This window comes from Amblyomma americanum, chromosome 6 (assembly GCF_052857255.1).
Source record: "Amblyomma americanum isolate KBUSLIRL-KWMA chromosome 6, ASM5285725v1, whole genome shotgun sequence".
Lineage (NCBI taxonomy): Eukaryota > Metazoa > Arthropoda > Arachnida > Ixodida > Ixodidae > Amblyomma > Amblyomma americanum.
Window position 1 is genome coordinate 169,427,726 of NC_135502.1, and position 19,848 is coordinate 169,447,573.

General features: G+C 47.3%; 1 protein-coding gene across 1 annotated transcript; it reads right to left on the minus strand.

Annotated features, from left to right (window-relative positions):
• Positions 1-12,479: 12,479 nt before the first annotated feature.
• LOC144095602 (uncharacterized) lies at positions 12,480-13,163 on the minus strand. Its single transcript, XM_077629278.1, has one exon. It carries the CDS (start codon positions 13,161-13,163, stop codon positions 12,480-12,482), a length of 684 nt encoding a protein of 227 aa, XP_077485404.1.
• Between the last annotated feature and the right edge of the window lie 6,685 nt (positions 13,164-19,848).

Below are 19,848 nucleotides of genomic sequence, written 5' to 3' on the forward strand. Positions count from 1 at the left end.
AAATCAAATCTTTAAAAAAACCTCAGCTCTGACTTAAAAAAAAGCAAATTATAGATTTTACCAAACCAAGTTCTTAAAGTGGGCCGATAACATAAGAAAATCATGAAAACAAGGTAAATAAACCAAATGGGACGCAAGTTTCTGGCACACCATTCTATTAGTTATTAATGAGATTGCTCCGATTCGGAGCAAAATTTAGCTAACCTTATTAATGGCCATCTTGCAAAAGCAAGCGCACCAAAATTTTCATCTTTTTCTTGGCCTAGCAGTAGCTTGGAAATATATACTGGGGCCACCGTTGCGCGAATCTATATTCCTAACGCCCTTTTCCGAGGATGACATTAAGCTTATAATATATTCGCTTGGTAATCGTTCTGCAGCTAGCCATGACGACATTAAAGCCGGACCTATCAAAGTAACAGCGCATGTAATCTCAAAGCCGCTTGCTTACATCTGCAACCGCATACTGGCTTCACGAATCTTTCCTGCGAAAATGAAGATAGCCTGCCTCGTGGTTATTCACGAGGGAGGTACTTATAATGAAGTGAACAACTATATGCAGTCTTGTCTATTTTTTCGAAAGTCATTGAACGTGTCATACACAAAAGCCTCGATAGCTTTTTCCTTGCAAAAGCATCGTATCAACTAAATAGCATGGATTTCAGAAAGTTAAGTCAACTGAAATGGCACTCGTGGCAGTAAAAACTAACCTAGTTAAATATATTTTAGATTTTCGCAAAGCTTTCGACTTTACCAAATATCACGTTTTGCTACGAAAACTTTAAATATGTGGAATTAGGGGCAGAGCACTTCAACTTATGCGCAGTTACCATGAATCGCGTTTTCAGTTCGTATGCATGCATGGCTATAAATCTAACCCAAAGACAGCAATATACGGTGTGTCGCAAGGGTCAATATTGGGCCTTTAGCTCTTCCTGATCTACGTAAACGATATAGTAAACATTCCTCAATGCGAATAAGTACTAATAATGGGCCCTTTGCTTTTCCTGATCCATATAAACAATATAGTAAACATTCCTCAATCGGATTGTTTACTATTATACGCAGACGGCACAAATGTATTTTTCTGTGGAGCCATTCTTAATGAACTTGAAAGTACTGATAACACATTGGCTATTCGAATTTAGTGCATGGCTAAACGTAAACGGACTCGAATTAAACGAAAAAGAAAAAGGAAGTTTCTGCTCTTTTGTGTAAAAAACATGCCAATAGATTATGATTTCAAGATTCGCTTTGGCTCTTGTTACCTCGAACGTGTTAGTTCCCATTCATGTTTAGGAATTCCATCACAACCTAGGCTGGAGGGACCATATCGACAACATCCGTGTTAGGACAGCAAAAGCTATGGGTATGCTGCATAGGCTTCGTTGCCTACCTTTCTTGTTAAAAAGGCAGTTGTACTTCTCACTTATTCATTCCCACATCAATAATTGTCTGTTTATCCGGGGTACATGTAAGAAAACTGGCCTGGAAAAAATATCAGCCCTGCAGTCCCGAGCAGCTTGCAACTTTTTCCTACAAAATACGACACAAATAGTTCAGTAGCAAGAGCACAGCCTCATGTGATCCCCGTAAAAGCTTATATGAACATAAACTATGCATGTTTTTTGTTTTAATGAAATAGATACAAACTATATACATTTTTAACATGTACCTTAATAGATCTACTGGCTACAGCTTGCGCCTGACTTCAATTGTGGTAGTTACCACCTCGTGCCCACTACGGAACATAATTAATACACTGTGCAATCATGTTGTGCAATGATCATCCATTTGTAATAGATGCTGCTGAATGCTGTTTCACGCCTAGTGATTTTAAGTGCATCTGTTCGTTTTTTCTGTTTGTGTTACGCTGTATCGCATATAACAAAGTGCGTATATTTTGTTCTGTACATATGTATATAGAATTATGGTTAGGACAAAAAATATTTTTGTATTACATTCTGTTGCATTTTATGCACAGCTTTCTGTACAGTTCAGTGTACAACGTTTCGGTTGATTGTTTTTTTTTTCAAGGCGAAAGCATTTAATGGCTCACACTGTCGTCTAAAAAGGAAAGCAGAAAAAGAATGGTTTCTTCAGATAGAGAGGGTAAAATGAACCCAGAAGCCAAGTTTGATGACTGTTGAGTAATTAGTTAGGTAATTTTAGAAAAAAATCTGCAAATTTTGTCGAAATAGCGTGGACGTCGATATAGCCACGGGAACGGTGTGACGTCACATACACAGGAAGTGGCATAGTGAAAATTGTCATACAATAGTGAGAAAAACGTCGGATTTGTGTCAAATTAGATAGAAAAATGTGTAAATAAGCTTAATTACGCATAAGAGCTCTAAAGATGTATATTTTGGGTATCGATATAGCGACGGGAACGGTGTGATGTGTGACAAGCAGTGGAACTTTCTGGAAATCTGACATTGATTGACAGGTGCTGCGGTGTGTGTAATTGAGTTTCGGAGAAAAAAAAGGGCAAATATCGTCTATGGCCACGCGTTGTGCTGTGAAAAAAATGCCAGCAGTAGCCCTTGGGCAGACGGTGTGTCCAGATGCCCTCTCGCCGCGCTGTGTGAGCAGTGGAACTTTGTGGAAGCGGCTTTCGCCTCTCAAGACTTTAGTTGCCAAAGTGTCTCGTAAATTTTTTTACAAGAGCTGAGTGCCGTTTGTAGACTTCAATACCACTCATGCTGCTGTACCCATCCGAGGTCAAGATCCAGTCAGGAGGTTGGGCGCATCCTTTTGTCGTGCCTCGTAGGCAATACCTGTCTGTTGCCGGAAGGAACAAAAAAAAACGGACTGGATTTCAATAGAAAGCAAGCGTAGCAGGGGATGGTAGAAAGTTATTTGGACCACAGTGTTATTTTGATACATGGCGGAGAGTGCCTTGTCCTGCAGTGGGCGTAGTGAGGCTGATGATTATGACGAAGAGTTAGTCGAACATTCGACGTAGCATCAAAACATGGAAAGACGAACACTGCATAAGAACAGCGTATACTGCACGGTAATCTTTGCAGGTGCAATGCGGCAGCTACCAGCCGATGCGGACCGAACAAGTATGCACGGTGTTTCACCTTCAACCTTGCACATTTTTTTAAATAGGCTTTTTGAGTTAGAAGAGCTCTTATTTCGGCAAAACATTGTCAGCAGTGAAATACATCAGAACACTAATAAAACGTGCTAACGAGCAGGATGATTAATTATTGAGAAGCGTGTAGCCCACCGTAAGTAATATCCACAACAATTTTTAGAATTTCAAAAACGCTATTACCATTCGCGCTGTGGCCCAACAAATTTTGGCTACTTCGATGAGTTACTTGCACTGGAGAAGTTGCTTTGCTTGCGAGCTTCTTGTTGGGAAACAGCGCAGATGGTAAGCGCGTTTTGAAAATTCTTAAATCTGATATGGATAATACTTACTGTAGGCTGCACGCCTCTCAGTAATCAAGGAGACTAAGAGCAAATGTTAAAAGCAATATTAGATAAGCAGCCTGCTAGTTAGCACGCCTTAGCTGTATTTTGGTGTGCTTCACTGCTAACAACGGTATGCCGAAAAAGGCACTATTTGAAAAGAGCCTATTTTTGAAAATTCTGTAAAGTCTTAGGTGAAACACCCTGTTTATCTGTGGCAGGAAGATGCGGCGCGTGAATACTCTCGTTGCTGGTGGGGAAACGTGCATCACTACGAATCCTTCATTCAATGTTGGTCGGCTCAACATAGACCCGCTGTAAGTAGCATACCGTGAGCTCGTATAAAACCGGCTTCCTCTTCTTGAATATCCCAAGATACACAGGCAACTTTATGGGGCGTTTATGAATTTTTTTGCTTTCGTGCTAAGCACATTTATGGTGCTTCATGCGCCATCGCCCTGCGGTTTGAGGGGCGTTCGAGACACGCTTCTGGCTTCCAAGTGCAATTTATGCAAAAGGTCGCAGAGTGTACTTCTTCACCAAAGCGAGCTAAGGTCAAACACTGGTCACATCGGAGAAACAAGACACAATGAGCAAAAAATCCCGGTCCTACACGGTGTCAGCAAGCCAATTTCAACCATAGGCTGTCGCTCGCACTCATCAGAGCTTCCTGCACACTTATCGCACTGAGTAAACAAGCAAATTTTTAACAGGTGCAAGAAGAGAAAATATTTCTTTAGCGTAAGGAGGGCGCAGCTTGCGGTTCGTGCCGAACGAGCGCGACGTCGTTGTCTGTAACTGTTGGCTCATTTCAGTTCAGTTGTGTTTACTTAAAGGCCAACATTCGAGGGGCATATTACATAAAAGGTGGGACCACATTTGAAATAAGAAAACAAACGGGAATATAGCATTGAAGTTAGCCAGTTACACGTTCTTGGAAAGCAAATGATGAAGCGATAACGACAATATCTGCGCTGGCCGTTCCAAGCTTTAGCTGGTCCAAGAAAAACGAAGCAGAAAACGTAGCTGTGCAACTTGAGGTGAATGACTGCTGCGGTGATAAATGCGTGCTGCGGTTGTGACATGCGATGCTTGCTGGAGGGGAAAAAAGAACTTCGTGAGAATAATAAGAAAGCGGCTATGTGTACACAAAAGTCAGCGCTCAGGTGCATGCAGTAGACACTGTCTGCGCATTTTTGGGGAATTTCGCGGTCGCACGCTAAGTGCTGAAATGTGTAGTGTTATCCTGAAGCACTCGTTTAGCGCACATGCAGACTGTTTCTTGTCACACCGGCGAAACAGGTGGGCAGTAAATATCGAAATCAAGAGCCACAGGGCCCGGAGCAGCCTCGCAATGCGGCCAAGGTGCATTCAAATGGTTGCACTGGAAGAAACCGGACGCGTGCCAAAACCTATTGCCAGTACGGGGAATCAATGCGATTTAAAGCACGCCTAATGTGTGCTGCCCCCAAAATATGTTAGACTATAAAAAGAAAAGCAATTTATTCTGATCATGCGCAAAAATATATGGTTCCGGTTTTTTCTTGCTTACAAAAAGTAACATAAAATTTAATAGTAGGATACACGTCAAAAAAAGGCCTCTTCGTTACCACGGACCACTGTTCGCAGCATCCTCTGTTTAACCACTGACTAGTCCCAACAGACAACAACATTAGGATTTTTGTTAAATATCTGACAGCATCTAACAAGCTATAAGCATCACATTGCTTGACCATCAAATTTTCTCTTGCGTTTTGCTTCTTGTTCAAGTAACAAACAAATTTTTAAGAACAACCTACTTTTTGTAATGAAAGAATTTGCTTCGCTAACCTTAAATCTAGGCGGAGCTTCACTGCAGACCTGCAACTGCAGGCCTACAATAATACTGCAACTTGATTTTAGGACCCTGACTTAATCCTCTAGCCGCGTATGAAACAAAGTCCGTGGCGAAACCTTTTACCGTTCGGGAAGGCAGGCACAGCGGTTAAGATTTGCTGCTTTTTCACCGTGTTCCCTTTCTGCAGTTGTTTGGGTACAGGTTTGGATATCTGTGTCAAATACTCTGTGTCAAATTCCGTAATGTCAGCAGAGCGAAGATTGTGATCGAACGTTGAGAACTGTAATTGCTGCGTGCGTGCCTTCTCGGACGGTCCGATGATGCTGTGTGACCGCTTGGCTAGCTTGGCCTGCCGAAGATGTTGCGGCAAGTGGCGGCGTGTCATGGTTTGTTTTGTGTAGTCACACCTGCAGCAGCTGTGTTTTGCTGCATTCCTTTAGAATTTAACCTTGAATGTAATGATTTATTCCTCTCAGGACGAACGTCTCATTCTGTAAAGCCTTCCGTCCGTTCCCTGTGCAGCGCGTTTTGGTTTATGCGTCGCATTAACCCTCCGCTTAAGCTGAATGTGCTCAGGAAGTTGTTACTGGCTGACTGGTATGTGAACGGCAGTTTTACATGGAAATATCAAATATGGAAGAAGCTTTAAATTTGTAGCGTTCAAGTGGGTCGCTTTAAAAGGGCTCACTACAGACCAGACGGAGGTATGTCCGTCACACTCACTGTTACCGACGCTGCGATAAATGTTGCAAGAAGACACTCATATGAATGAGCACGCAAAGTCAAGCCTTCGCTGTTAGCCAAGCACAAGTGCCCAGTGGCTCCTAACCAGTTCTCCTTTTCGCTTACATTCATTTTTGTGAGCGTTAAGTGAAACGAGCAATGCATCATAGAATTTAAGTTGAAGGAAACTGAGAATTTGATTTTTCATTTCTAAGCAGCGATCACAGCAGTTCTGAAGTGGTAACGAAGCCAGTTTAAATTTCCTCTTCAAGGGCGCTTTCGTGCTGGCGTGTCAGTGCTCGAGCGTGTTTTAACCTTCATGGTGGTGCATCAGTTGTGCGTCCGCAAATGTGGCCCTTTCATAGTGCGACAAGGGTTGGTTAGGAGGACGCTACGCACAGATATTGTTATTATCACCGTCTGAAGAATACACGGCAGTTGAACTGAGTGGAGAGTGGTCGCCTTCATACCGCTCAAGATTACATTTCTTTTGATTTGGCGTGGGTGTAACTCTGAGTTAATAAAACGCAGCTTTCGATGCAACGCAACTTCCTGTCTTCTCACTCTCTTGTCTTTAGTTAAATCGCTCAAGAAATGTGAATCGCTTTTATAGGGGTGTGGCATTCACTTTAAGGCGCAGTTATTCCAGATTTCACCAGAAACAAGACACAGCACGCGTTTCCATCACGCGCGACGAAAGGCAAGGCCAACGACAAGGAAGGTAGAGCGATGCTTGGACAAGAGGGCTAAGAATTAACCCAGTTCAATAGCGGACACTTTTGATTTCCCTTAACTTAGCAGAAAAAAATTATTGTCAAGTGATATCGGCTGAAAAGCCACGGTTGTCAATTATTTGCCAAGTTGTCCAAGCACTGTTCTGTTTCGTAGTCGTTGTCTTAATCTTCTGCTATCAAGAAAACAAAATATTCCAAATCCGCGCCCTATATAGGTCATTATGAAGTCAAGATATATTTATTTGCTGCTTAAAATTATTAACTCACCAAGGTGGCGCTACGAAACTCGTGCCTAGAATTGTCGTAACGCGGCGCCCTATAAAACTTTCGCTATCAGTTAATCTACCTTGGTGCGGCTGCTGCATAGTTTCTTTCTGGTAACTGAGGTGAAAGCTTGCGAACCCACTCTTCATTCGTTAAGCGTGCGCTAAACATGTCGGGAAGATGTGGCTTCGAATTCACATCTAGCGCACGTTGTCTTCCCGACTAATTGGATTTATTGGTGGTTCAGTTTCGCTTTCATTAATTATTTAGGCGCTTTGTAGTGGTTCAATTACTCAGCTACGCAGGGGGTTCATTTGAGAGCCGAAGCATCCGAAGGCGGCTGACTCGAAGTGAAGTGCACACAGTGTCCAGTGAGCTAAAGTGGCTGTTTTGGCTTGTTGGTCAGGGATCATGGTTAGAGAATGCAGCGCGAGAAGACAACGACAAACGAAGAAGTGCGCAGGACTTGCGCTAACTACCAACACATTTATTCAGAGAAATGAGCAGCTTTTATAATGCCATCCAAGCCCCACGTGACCAGATAAAACAGCAGGCGTGGGAAAACTATCTAACACAGATACACAGCGTTCCACACTACATCAGAGAAACAGCACATAGAGGCGACGCAACGTCGCCCCCGAAGCCACAAAAAAAAAATAGGAAGGGCCATAAGAAACCAGGATACAAAAAGATGAGGGCCTGAAGTTCCTTTGTCCAATTGCTTGAAGCTCTTTATGCACCAAGCGGGGTTTGTCCAGCGTGAACTTGGGCATTGAAAAATGAAGGAAGAGAATCAACTTTTTTGTCAATATCACACTCAACAGCTAAGTACTGCGACCACTGTGCCCATTTCTCGCAGGAATTTCGAAGACACTTTTCCTTTAGAAGCGCAAAGTACTCAGTGTACTCAAGTTTCCTCATAAACTCAACATAACGGTGGCAACCGCACATTGACTGAATAATTTGCAACGCAAACCGGATGCTCGAGTACCTATGTTGAAATTTCCGCAAGGCCTCAGTATCATTAAAAATGCTCCTTTACAAGATAGTTGTACGATTCAAACTAGAATACGCCATTTCCTTATGATACGCTAACCAAGGTAACTTTTCTCAGTCTATTTAACTTGTCCAAAAAATGCGGCCCGTTCATTCTCTCTACCTATCATCGCACATCATTCGTAAGAAGCATGAAGAACACTCTTTCATTACCCTGTTTGTCTCTGCATAGAAATTTTATTCCTTTGTTCCTCTTTTACAAAATATACCATCATTCAACTTTAAGAAAACATCTCATTCTCTCCTATCGCTCATGACGAGTTGACCACAGACGCAAGGTTGGATACATTCGTTGTGACACATGCACATTATTTCACACATCTATACCACGTACATGCTGCTTCTGAAACTGCCTTCCGGCTGATATCACATATGTCGATGGTTATGTCCTCTTCAGAAAAGCCTTATTCGCTTTTATGTATGTTGATGACGTAGCCAAAGTGTTGTAATGACTTTTAAAGCGAAAGGTTTACTACTCACCTCTGTGGCTTCTTCGCCGTGTGCGTGAGTTTGACCTTGAACTGAAGAGAAACCACGTGACAGCTATGATGTCCCGAATTTCTAACGCGTCCACGACTGCCGCAGGGGAACGCTATCGCGTGCAGGTTCGAACAAGACAACATACAGAAGAAACAAAACAAACCGAAGCAGTGCTTATAATTTAAAGGAAAAGTGCAAAATCAGAAACGAAACAAAGAAATACACACACACAACACGCGTACAACATTACCGGTTAAAAGAAAGTTACCAGATATTGAGCGCCCCGGTTGAGGCGAGGATGTCTTGTAGATAGGGCGGACGCGGGAGGAAGAAGTGCGACGCTGTCTTGTAGATAGGGCGGACGCGGGAGGAAGAAGTGCGACCCGTCGTTGTCGTTGCGTCGAAGGCAGCGGCGGAAGAGAGCCAGGTGATAGTAGGAGCGGAGAGGACCACAGGAAGACGCAGGTCGACTCCCGTCAGCCGCCCAAAGAACATGGAAGAAGCAGGAGAAACGTAGCTAGGAAACGTCGACGGTGCCCTGAAACGCCGTAAGCTTTTGCAGGCTATCCAAAGGAGCCTCTCGGCAGCACAGATCCTCACTCCATTGACTGCCACCTCCACGCTCGAAAGGTACGCAGCAGGCTTGCGTCGTTGAAACAAAGAAGGTCCACGGAGGCACGGACCAAACGTCCGACGCCTGCCGCCTCTAAACTTGAAAGGGACGCAGCAGGCTTACATCGGTGATCCAAGGGAGGTCGATGGCTGCACAGACCCAACGTCCTATGGTTGCCACCTTAACGCCTGAAGGACAAGATCTCCGCGGCCCTGTCTCCCTTAAACCTCGGGTTTTCACACCTCCTCTCCTCGTGCTAGCCACGCTCTTGGTCGTCGTCGCCTGGCAAACACTATTCGCACGTGCACACGAGCAACGCTGGGCTGGTGCATGCAGCGCTCCGCTGTCGACGCACCACTGTCGACGCACCACACTCAAAAAATTCCCTGAGGATTTGTTGTGCATCTCACATGTGTTCCCCCCTCGGAAAAATTTCTTTCGCGGAAAAAACTGCCGTCGGTGCACACAACACGAATGTTCGCGTGAGTTGTGATCCTGTCTCGACTGCGCCAGTTGCGATCCTGTCTCGACTGTGCCAGTTGAGTTTCCCCTTCCGGTGGCGATGAGAGGAAACTACTTGATGATGAAATCGGGGTTTCTTGATGACCCGGTGGTTCTACTCGCAAACATTCACATTACTCAAGGAAAGGAGAAGGTTAACTATTTATTTACAACATAGGTAAAAAACGAGAAGAAACAAAGCAAGGAGAAAACTATTTACATGACTAAATCGTGGATCAGACGAATTCAGCCCCCGCTCAACCCAGAGCGCTTGGTTTTAAACGCTCTGTCTCCGCCCTTAGCGGGGACAGCAACCAATAAGATAACAAACGACCCATCTCGCCAATCAGTGGTTAGGGAAAGGAAAATAAGGATTTCCGCCAACTAATCACAGATTGGGGAAAGAGTGCTGATTAAACATTTGGGAAAGGAGAGGTTGCAATCAAATAGACAAACAGCACAAACGCGACAACCCTCTCCCACGGCACCCACGGCCCAGCCGTTACCACTTTCCTATCTCTTTCGCACACGCGACAAACGATCCCTAAAGTGTTTACAGAATACACCGCACGAGACGAACACAGTCGTTACGGGAATAGTGGGTTTCCGGTCACTCGGCTAATACTCAGCCGTATCTCGTGCGCCCCCGAAACCTCGTCAACCCCTTAACAACCACATGTCGACAGCTGTACATCGTTAGCGTTTTTCCCGGCGGGTCATCCCCGTGACGGCGCGGCGTAAACGAGGACGTTCGCCGCACGAAGGGGAGGCAGGGACGGGACGGGCCCCTTTGTTGGGGACTTCCGACCCCACTGGAGCGGCCTTCCTTGCGAACACAAGACCAACGAGTTCGCGGAATGGTCAGCGAACTCCACAGCGTGGGAAGCAGACAAGTTACGTCTCCGGAGGGGCCCTTTAGACAGTCACACTTGGAGGCACATAGAGACGCACACAGAGGGAACACGGGGCCCAACACTACATATCTGGCACAAGAGAAAACCTTACAATGCATTGGACACAGACTTTGCACATGTCTCTACCATAAGGGTTAAAATTTACACACTGAGCAACTCATAACCGGAAAACGAAGGTAACTAAAACAACTCTCAAACACTACTAGACTACATTTGCATAGGTAACCATTGCAAACACCCCGGATTGTAGCACTGCGCACTTGAGCATCAGCCTCCAGCAATTTACAAACAACTCATGCAATCGACGCGTACGTTTTCCGAGTCCTTGATGTACTCTACATGAAAGGTGTACTATTGCAATATTAAGCTCCAGTGCAGTATCCAGCTGATCAAGTGGTTTGCCTTCGTTATATACAGTAAGTGTTCCTGGTCAGTCTGAATGATGAAGAACGTCCCTTTAAAGAATATGTCGAGTTTCTCAACAGCCCAGACTGCCGCCAAACACTCGCGTTAAATCGCTGAATAGCGAGATTCGCGTGGTAAAAACTGTCTACTCGAATATGATACCGGGTGGAGAAGTCCACGTTCCTCAAGAGAACGGCGCCTATGCATTCAGTTTTCCGTGTCATCTCCACGAGCGGTTGCACTTTGTCGGCATAGCCAGGCATGAAATCGCGGTAGTATCCGGCAAACCATAAGAAGGAACGTACTTGCTTCTTGGACATCGGAAACGGCACGTTGGCAAGCTTTTTCAGCAACGTTTCCAATGGTCGATTGTCCTTTCTCCAAGCTGGTATCCAAGAAAAGAGATGTTAGTGGCTGGTGGTGGTGGTTGTGGTTTTATTAAAAATAATAGTAAAAAGGAAGGAATGGAATGAAATGAAATGGAAAACTTTATTGGTTCTTTAAGATATTAGCGAGTTGAGGACGAAGTCTTCATTCTTGATAACTTTGGGTCCTCTTCAGCCTTGGGTGGGCCCCTAGTCCAGGGAACCACTGAGTCGGGCCACCTCGCTTGCGTGTGCTATGAGGGCCCTTTGGACCCCTAGCTCGCAGCTGGGGAGCCGGCTCTCCCATTGCTCCGCACTTGGCGTTGTATGTTTGTGGAATGTCTTGTTTCTCTCGCATTCCCGTGTGATGTGATATAGTGTCGGCCTTGCTCCGCACCACGGGCATACAGCGCAATATTGTGTGGGGAACAACCTGCTTAGTATGTAAAGATTTGGAAAGGAACCCGTCTGCAGTCTACGCCAGCCTGCGGCTTCCTCCTTCGTCAAAGATTTGTGTTTTGGGGGTATTGAAATCTTAGCCCTCTATATAGGTTTAGCAGCTCTGAAGAACTGTCCCCGCAAGTAATCTGAGGCTCTCCCAAGGGGACTGAGGTGCCCGCTCGGATGGTTAAGCCTCGAGCTAAGCTGTCCACCCCTTCATTGCCCTGAATCCCTGCGTGGCTTGGTATCCAGATTATGTTGTGTGTAGGTTGTGCTTCATAGAGCGGTGCTCTACTAAGGACCTTGAGTGCCGTGCTGCTTATTCTACCCCTGACATAGTTTCGGCACGCCTCATGTGAGTCTGTTAGGGTGAAGAGGGATTTTTCTATCCTGTATTCTTCCTCTGCTGCCAGTGCGACAGCTATTTCCTCTGCTTCGGTTATGTCTGATACCGCTGCCGTGAGACTCGTGATTAGTTTGCTTTGATTATTAGCAACAACCGCTACTGCGTGTTTCCTGTGTTCTTTTGGATAGAGGGAAGCATCTGTGTAGACTGTGTTGTCTCTCTGCCCCATCGTTTTTTCGTAGGATTCTGCCCTAGCCTGTCGCCTTGCTGGTATGGAGATTGGGGTCCATATTGCGGCGGACAGGTTGTATGCGTAGTTTCTTCCTTAGCAGGTCCGGTATTATTGCCCTACTACTTTGCGGTTTTTCTATTTCTCAACCCAGCTCTGTCAGGAGCGCCCTTCCTCTTGTTGTGTTACTGAGCCTTCGCGCTTGTGCCTTGAGCTGGCATTCTTTTAGTTCTTCAAACGTGTTGCTGATTCCCAGATGCATCAGCTTGTCATTGGATGTGTTTCTTGGGAGATGAAGGGCTGTTTTGTATGCCTTCCGAAGGATTGCTTCGGCTTGTTCTCTTTCAGCTTTTATGGTTACATGGTACGGCAGGGAGTATGTGACCCGGCTGACCACAAGGCTGTTGACCAGCCTGAGGGTACCTTCCTCTTTCATGCCGTATCTCTCGTGCGCAACTCTGTTGATCATGCGGCCCACTTGTCCCGCTGCTCTACTCAGCAGGCAGAGGGTGTGGCTGCACCTCCGGCTGCCCTGCAGCCACGTGCCGAGGATCCTGATAATTTTCTGTTCCGGAATGTTTTGGCCTTCGAGTTTTACTTCGTGTGGGGCATCTGTTGGGTGCCTTCCCACTCTGAGGAGCTCAGACTTCTCCGTGGAGCATCTGAGGCCCCTTTGCTGCGTATATTCCTCGATGCAAGCGGCAGCTTTCTGTAGCACTTCTTGCTTGTCCCCTAGTGGTCCTTCGGTGGTCCAGATGGTTATGTCATCTGCATACATGGCATGACTGATTCCCTGCACTTCGTTGAGCTTCTTCGCAAGGTTGACCATGGTGATGTTAAAAAGTATCGGCGAAATTACCGAGCCCTGCGGAGTGCCCTTGCATGGCGTTTGAAAGGTGTCGCTCCGCAGGTCTCCGAGGCCTACTGTCGCTGTTCTATCTGTGAGGAAGCTTCTGACGTAGTCGTGTAGTTTCTTCGCGCAGTTGGTAGTGTTGGTCCTTCCATAATGGCGGAATGGGATACGTTATCAAAGGCCCTTTTGATATCAATGGCCATGACGACGTTCTCCTCGTTGTTCGGCATTGTTTCGAGTACCTCTTCTTTTAGTTGTAGCAGTATGTCTTTGGTGGAGAGGTTTGCCCGGAAGCCGAACATGGTGTTGGGGTACCATCCTCCGTCTTCTAGGTGCGTTTGGATTCGTCGGGTCACAATTCTCTCAAAGAGCTTGACGATGCACGATGTGAGCGAAATTGGTCTGAGGTTTTCAATTTGGAGTTTCTTGCGGGCTTGGGAATCATGACCACCACGGCGTGTTTCCACTCCGCGGGGACTGTTCCTTCTTCCCATAATTTGTTGAGGTAGAGGGTGAGTTGGTCTACTGCTTCTTCACTTAGGTTTCGTATTATCAAGTTGCGAATCTGGTCCGCCCCTGCCGCCGTGTTCTTCGTGGTTGCTCGTATGGCTTCGACAAGTTCTTCCCTTGTGATGGGCCGGTCTGTTGTGGGGTTCTCCTCTTCTTGGCAGTCGCCTTGATAGCCTTCCACCGAGTCTTTCCCATAGCATTATTCTCGTACTGCTTGGAGTAGCTGGTCTTCGGTCCCTTCATATTGGTGAATTAGTCTCTGAATAGATTTGCTGCTTTCTGCTTTGCTTTTGCTTGGGTCCATTAGTGTTCTGAGGATCTGCCACGTTCTAGCTGTGCTGAGGGTGCCATTCAGTGAGGTACTAAACTGTTGCCACCCCTGTCTCGCTAGCTGCGTTGCATATTCCTCAGCTTGCTGTGTTATTTCAGCAATTTTGTTCTTTAGTTTCCGATTTAGTTTTTGGCGCTTCCAGCGCTTGGTTAGGCCCCGTCGTGCCTCCCATAGTCTGAGGAGTCGCTTGTCCACTTCCGGCGCTTGTTCTGTTCGATCTACTTCTTTGCTGTAGAGGTCCCTGATTTGCTTGAGTTGTTGGATTCATTCCTCTACTGAAGCTATATCCCCTTTTAGCTGTTTGCAGTGGATTCGGAAGGCGTCCCAGTCTGTTAGGGTTGCCTTACCAATTTTCCTCTTGATGCTTTCTGCTTCCGTGCTGATCCTAAATGCAGTGATCGCTTCCCAGATTTTCTTGCAAGTTTTCCCAATCCACTTGCTTGGCGCCCCTGACAAAAGTTAGGTCGGGACATGTATCCACACTGACGCTAATCCCCTGTCTAGTAGGTTGGCCCTCATCTGTGAGTAGGGCGCAGCCTATGTTTTCTGCCGCTGTACAGATGCTGCGTCCCTTTTTGTCTTCAATTCTGCGGCCCCATTGCGGGCTTTTTGCGTTAAAATCCCCGGCTATTATCAGGGTGTTTTGTCCCGCTAGCTTTTTTGCTTCTGTAAAGAGTTTAATAAAGTATCCCCTATTTTTAGGTGGGCTGTATAGATTAACTATGAAGGTACTTTTAGCTTTCCGCTTCCTCTTGGGGATTATCTCGGTTACTATGTGTTCGAGCTGTGCATCGTCAATTTTTTTGTGTGCAATGGTGCTGATTTTGTTGCTAATTAGAGTAACTGTTCGTCCGTTCTCCTGGCAAGTATATCCTCTCAGGGCTGGAATGCAGTTTGTCTCTTGTAAAATTATTAGATCTGGTGGGGTTCCTCTAGTGCTAATGAACTGCTGCAGGAGCCCTTGTTTGCGCTTGTAGCTCCTGCAGTTCCATTGCCATATCTCTAATTGGTTTTGTCCTGCCATGTTGATGTAGTAGAGTTTGCATTCGTTCCCTGGGATTCTGATCCAAACCTGCGCTCATTGTAGAGCCGGTCTCTGGTGTCATTTACAGTTCTCTGTGTGTTTTGATTCTTTCCATAATTTCGAAAGCTCTGGTCTTGCATAGCTATCTTTTGATTTAGCTGCCGGATTTGCTGTTGCATTTGCTGTATCATTGTTTTCATATCGTCTATTGGGGAGGTTCCTCCATTGTTAGTCTGTAAGCTTCCTACGCTCTGCTGCGGGGGTGAGGGTGCCCTGACAGGCGAAAAACCTTCCTTTCGCGTCTCTTCTATTTCTGCTATTAGTTCACTTATTTGTTTTTTGAGCTGCCTGTTTTCTTCACGGGTCTGCTCCTGTTCCCTCTTAAGATCATTAATTTCGGCAGTAAGCCTTTTTTCGTTTTCTGTTTGTGTGTTTGTGTTGTTACTGTTGTGCGGAGCAAAAAGCGTCTTGGGAGGGCCGGCTCCCTAGCTCACCTTAACTCCGCCGCTCTTCTGCTGTAGTTGCTTCGGCTTCGCCCAGGCCTGCTGACCGCCCAGGGGTGGGTAGGACTCGTCCCGCTCCCGGCTCTGGCCCTGGCGCCGGCTGCCACTGCGGCCCCAGCTGCGGCTCCTCGACTCGCTCCGGTAGTCGCCTCGCTTCTCCTGGTCTTCTTTCCGGAACCAGTGTGGGCGCCGCTCTCCGCCTCTGCTTCGGCTGCGGTCGCGTCGTTGCTGACCCCGGGGTCCCGATCGTAGTTGGCTCATTGTCTTTAAACGTTGCTTGCAGTCCTTTGTGCTTGCTGTGTTGGCTCCCCACACAGCAGGCACTTGGGTGTGCATTGATGGTGTTCCTCTGGATCCTTTTGGCCACACTGCCTGCAGGTCTTGATCACGGGAGTCGGGCAGACGTCGGACCGGTGTCCCTGCTGACAGCAGATGTAGCAGATCTGCCTCGTTGGTCTGTAGGTATAGCACCAAATTTCTCCCCCATAGTACAGAACTTGCTTGGGGAGGATGGGGCCATCGAAGGTGATGACGGCAGTGCTCGACCGGCCTAGCATTCTTGCCGCCAAAATCTTCACACCCTGCGTTCGGGTTCGTAAGTTTGCCGCGAGTTCTTTGGCAGGGGTTCCCGGGTCCACCCCGTGGATTACCCCGCGCAGCGTTCCCTCCGGCGCCGCCACGTGTGCGTTGATGCCGTAGCTGTGCTCTCCAAACTTCAGCTGCGTAATGCGTCTAATTTGTTGAGCAGCGCTTTCGTTGTCGGTGCTTATAATAATGATGTTGGAACCTGTGCGCAGTCGGACAATAAGGTCTTCTGCCTTGCATCCATGTCCGGTGGCTGCAACCACCGCTCGCGCCACTTGGTGCGTCTGTTGGTTCTTCACTGCTAGTCCCTTTGGCCTCAGGACTATTTTTAAGTCGTCCTTAGGTAGCGGAGGCAGTCTCCTCCTCGGCGCTCCTTCCCTTTCTCCTTGTTTCGGTGCAGCTGGCGTGCCACCTGTGCCCTTCGCCGAGCCTAGGGAATTTCCGTTCTCTAGCCCTGTCTCCGCCAAAACTTCTGCTTGGCTGCCGCGTTGGCGTTTCTTCTGCCGCTTGGAAATGGCTATCTTCCATTCCGCGTCCGCGTCGAGATTTTGACGTACTTGTGACGTTGTGGTCGCTGGGATGCTGCTTTTCAGGCCTTGAGTGGCTGCCACTGGTCCGTGGTCACGGGTCTCCCCGGCCGCGTCTGGGTAGTCTTCGTCCATGATTTCGTGGTTTTCGGCCATGAGATTCGTCGGATCTCGTAGCGGTGTTTGTCCTAAGCTGGGGTTGCGTACTCGGGCCAGCGCTCCAGGCTCCTCTGCGTTGGCCAAGGCCGGGAGGGCCGCAGAGCCCCGCTGTCGTGTTAGGCCTAATAGGCCTAGCTCTGGTCGGCCACTTGGGAAAACTTCAAGTCCGAAAAAATCCAAAAATACTGGACCCACCGGGTTGAAAGTGGTTTCCGCGTGGTCCGCTTCGCAGTCGGCGTCGATTACAACCAAAATTTCGGTGGTCCCGTCAACTTGAATGGGTAAAGAAGCCGAAAAACTGCGGAGCGCATGTGAAGTGCGTCCGCTCTCCTCGGCTGCTCGCAGCGCCACCGCCCCCCCCCCCCCAAAAAAAAAGGAAAGAAAAAATTTTTGCTAGCCCCGGCATCTGCCATCGATACTAAAGCACCTGAGCTGGGGCAGCGGAAATAAAGGATAGCAGGCAGAATGGAGAAATGAAATGAAAGAGGTGAGGGTACAGGAAGAGAGGATAGAGGGAGAAGTAATATGTACCAACCATTAACACAATAAGAAATGCGTCCAGGTTGCGCGCGTGACTAGTTCATTTTAGAGGAATTAAAAACACACGCGCACAGCACTGTGTTGGTTACAACTGGAGTGGGGCGTCTAGTTATTAATCGTTCAAAATAGCACTTGCGGAGCGTTCGGTCACGGCGTGTAACTACCTGACGGAGAACAGACAGGACGTCAAGCCCGTGTGTTCGCGGAATGCATAGAGGCTCACCAAAGTTCGCTCATGAGTGCGCGCACTGCCCTGCGGCCACAATAGCGTCTTGATGGAGTCTGGTAGTATGCCCTGCGCCCTATAGGCTGCGAGCATATCGCGACGAGCATCGGCGAACGCGGCACAGTGAAGGAGCAGGTGTTCTAGTGTTTCCACTGCACCGCATCCGTCACACACATCACTCGTCGCGATTCCGTGACGCACCCGTCGTTCCCCGGGCAACATGCAGCCAATGCGCGCGCGGAGGATCATTGAAGCTCAGATTTCACTTTCCTGCGGTTTTACCTTGAGGCCAGCCTCGCGTATCCCGCTAAACAACCTGTTTAAAGTCGAAATATGTTCTTAGCAGGAAGAAGTCGCTACGAGAACATCGTCGATGTAATTAATGGACAACATCGTCTATGCCCTGCAACAGAATGCACATGAGGCGCGTAAAGTTAGCCGATGCTGTCGTAATGCCAAAGAGCATGTAGAGGAACTGAAAGTGACCAAATAGGGTAGATAACGCTGTTTTCAGTCCTGAAGCTTCCTCCTAGGGTACTTGCTGCAGAATCCTTTAGCAAGGTCCAATTTCTAAAAGGACACCTTGCTTCCAACCTCGGTAAGTATTACGTCTGTTCTTGGTGTGGGCTCTGCATCAGACACAACAACATCATTGATGTGTCAAAAGTCGATGCAAGTCAGATAGGTGTTCTTTCTTTTTAATCAGAACAAGGGGGGGGGGGAACTTTATGGAGATTCTGAACGTTCAATGACCCCTAATTTGATCACTTCGTCTCTCTCCATTTCGACCACGTCCTTCATGGCAAAAGGCAACGGGTATTGCGGGGTATTCACAACCTCCGATGTAGCCTGAGTTTACACTCCACTAGATTAGTCTTCCCGGGAATCTCAGAAAAGATGTCTGCATACGTGTCAAGTAAGCTCCGAAGCTCCTTCTCTTGTCCTCATCGATCTCCCTGGAGGCCTGCACTTCTTCAATCCCTTTACTGTGGTCCATGCTAAGGGTGGGCAATTGTTCTTCTGAGTCACCTTCTTCGATTACGACGAAATATGACGCCTCCATGGCCTCTTGGGACGCACTCTTTTCTTATCGCTTAAGCATATTGATATGGATTAGCTTCTTAGTGTGGCCCAAGTCGATCCAATAATCAATGTCGTTCTTTTTTCCAGAAAACACAAAGAGGCCTTTGCACTCCATCTGGAGTTTATTGTGGCTACTCGGCAAAGAATGAGGGCTCGATCTTCAACTCTTAAATACCGCTTTCAGAAAAGGGTTGTAGCGCCGAAAAGGACTATATAGCAAGCGAGGCGGGACAGCGCTACTTCCCGTTTCTGGAAACATGCACCAACTAGCCCCCCAACAACAATGCCGCTTCTCGGTGTAATTGCTCTAATATATCTTCTGAGACTGCTGGGCACGCAACAAATTTTGATTTGCCGCTCTCACAATTTGCTCGAGACGTTCTCCTAGATCGAAAACGTGACCGTCTGTCGCCTTGGTGTCTTCTCCCAGCTCTTCCCTGGTCCAGAGCTCTCTAAGGACTACGAGCTGTCCTCACACATGTCGTCTAAATATCAACTAAAACAGAGAAAACCCGACTCGACTGCGGCACTTCGCTGTATGCGAACAGAAGAGGAGCGATATAATGATCCCATGCTTTCGGCGGCTCCTGACTTAGCTGCCGCAGCATCTGTTTGAGTGTACCGTTAATCTCCTCTACCATCCCTTTGCACACTGGATAGTAAGAAGTCGCGCTGAGATGCTCCACCACCAAGAGATCATTAAGCTCTCTCATAATTTCGGAAGTGTAAAAGGAGCCCTGATCACAAAGGAGCTCTCTCGGAAAACCTATACGTGAAAACATATCCACCAAGCCTTCTGTCATGGTTGCTGAATCTATCTTTGGCAGAGGCATGGCGTCGGGATACCGCGTGGCAAAATCGATGAAAGTCATAGTATATCTATTCCCTTTTACAGACTTGCGCGACACCAGTCCGACATTATCGACAGCGACCCGATAAATTGGAGGGTCGCTCAGAGGCATGCGTCCCAAGAGAGTTTTCCCTACTTTGCCTTTCGGGCACGTCCTTTGGCAGGTGAACCACGGCCTGACATACTTCTTAGTCTCCTCCTGCACTCCTGGCCTGTAGAATTCTTCCAGAACTCGATCTGCAGTCTTCTCAATGCCCGAATGCCTCGCCAATGGGCTGCCGTGGGTAAGGCTTAACAACTGTGATCTGGAAGACTTTGGAAGT

What these genes read in the sequence shown, in the direction of transcription:
- LOC144095602 (XM_077629278.1), bottom strand. Translation starts at nt 13,163, where the DNA reads ATGGTCAACCTTGCGAAGAAGCTCAACGAAGTGCAGGGAATCAGTCAT.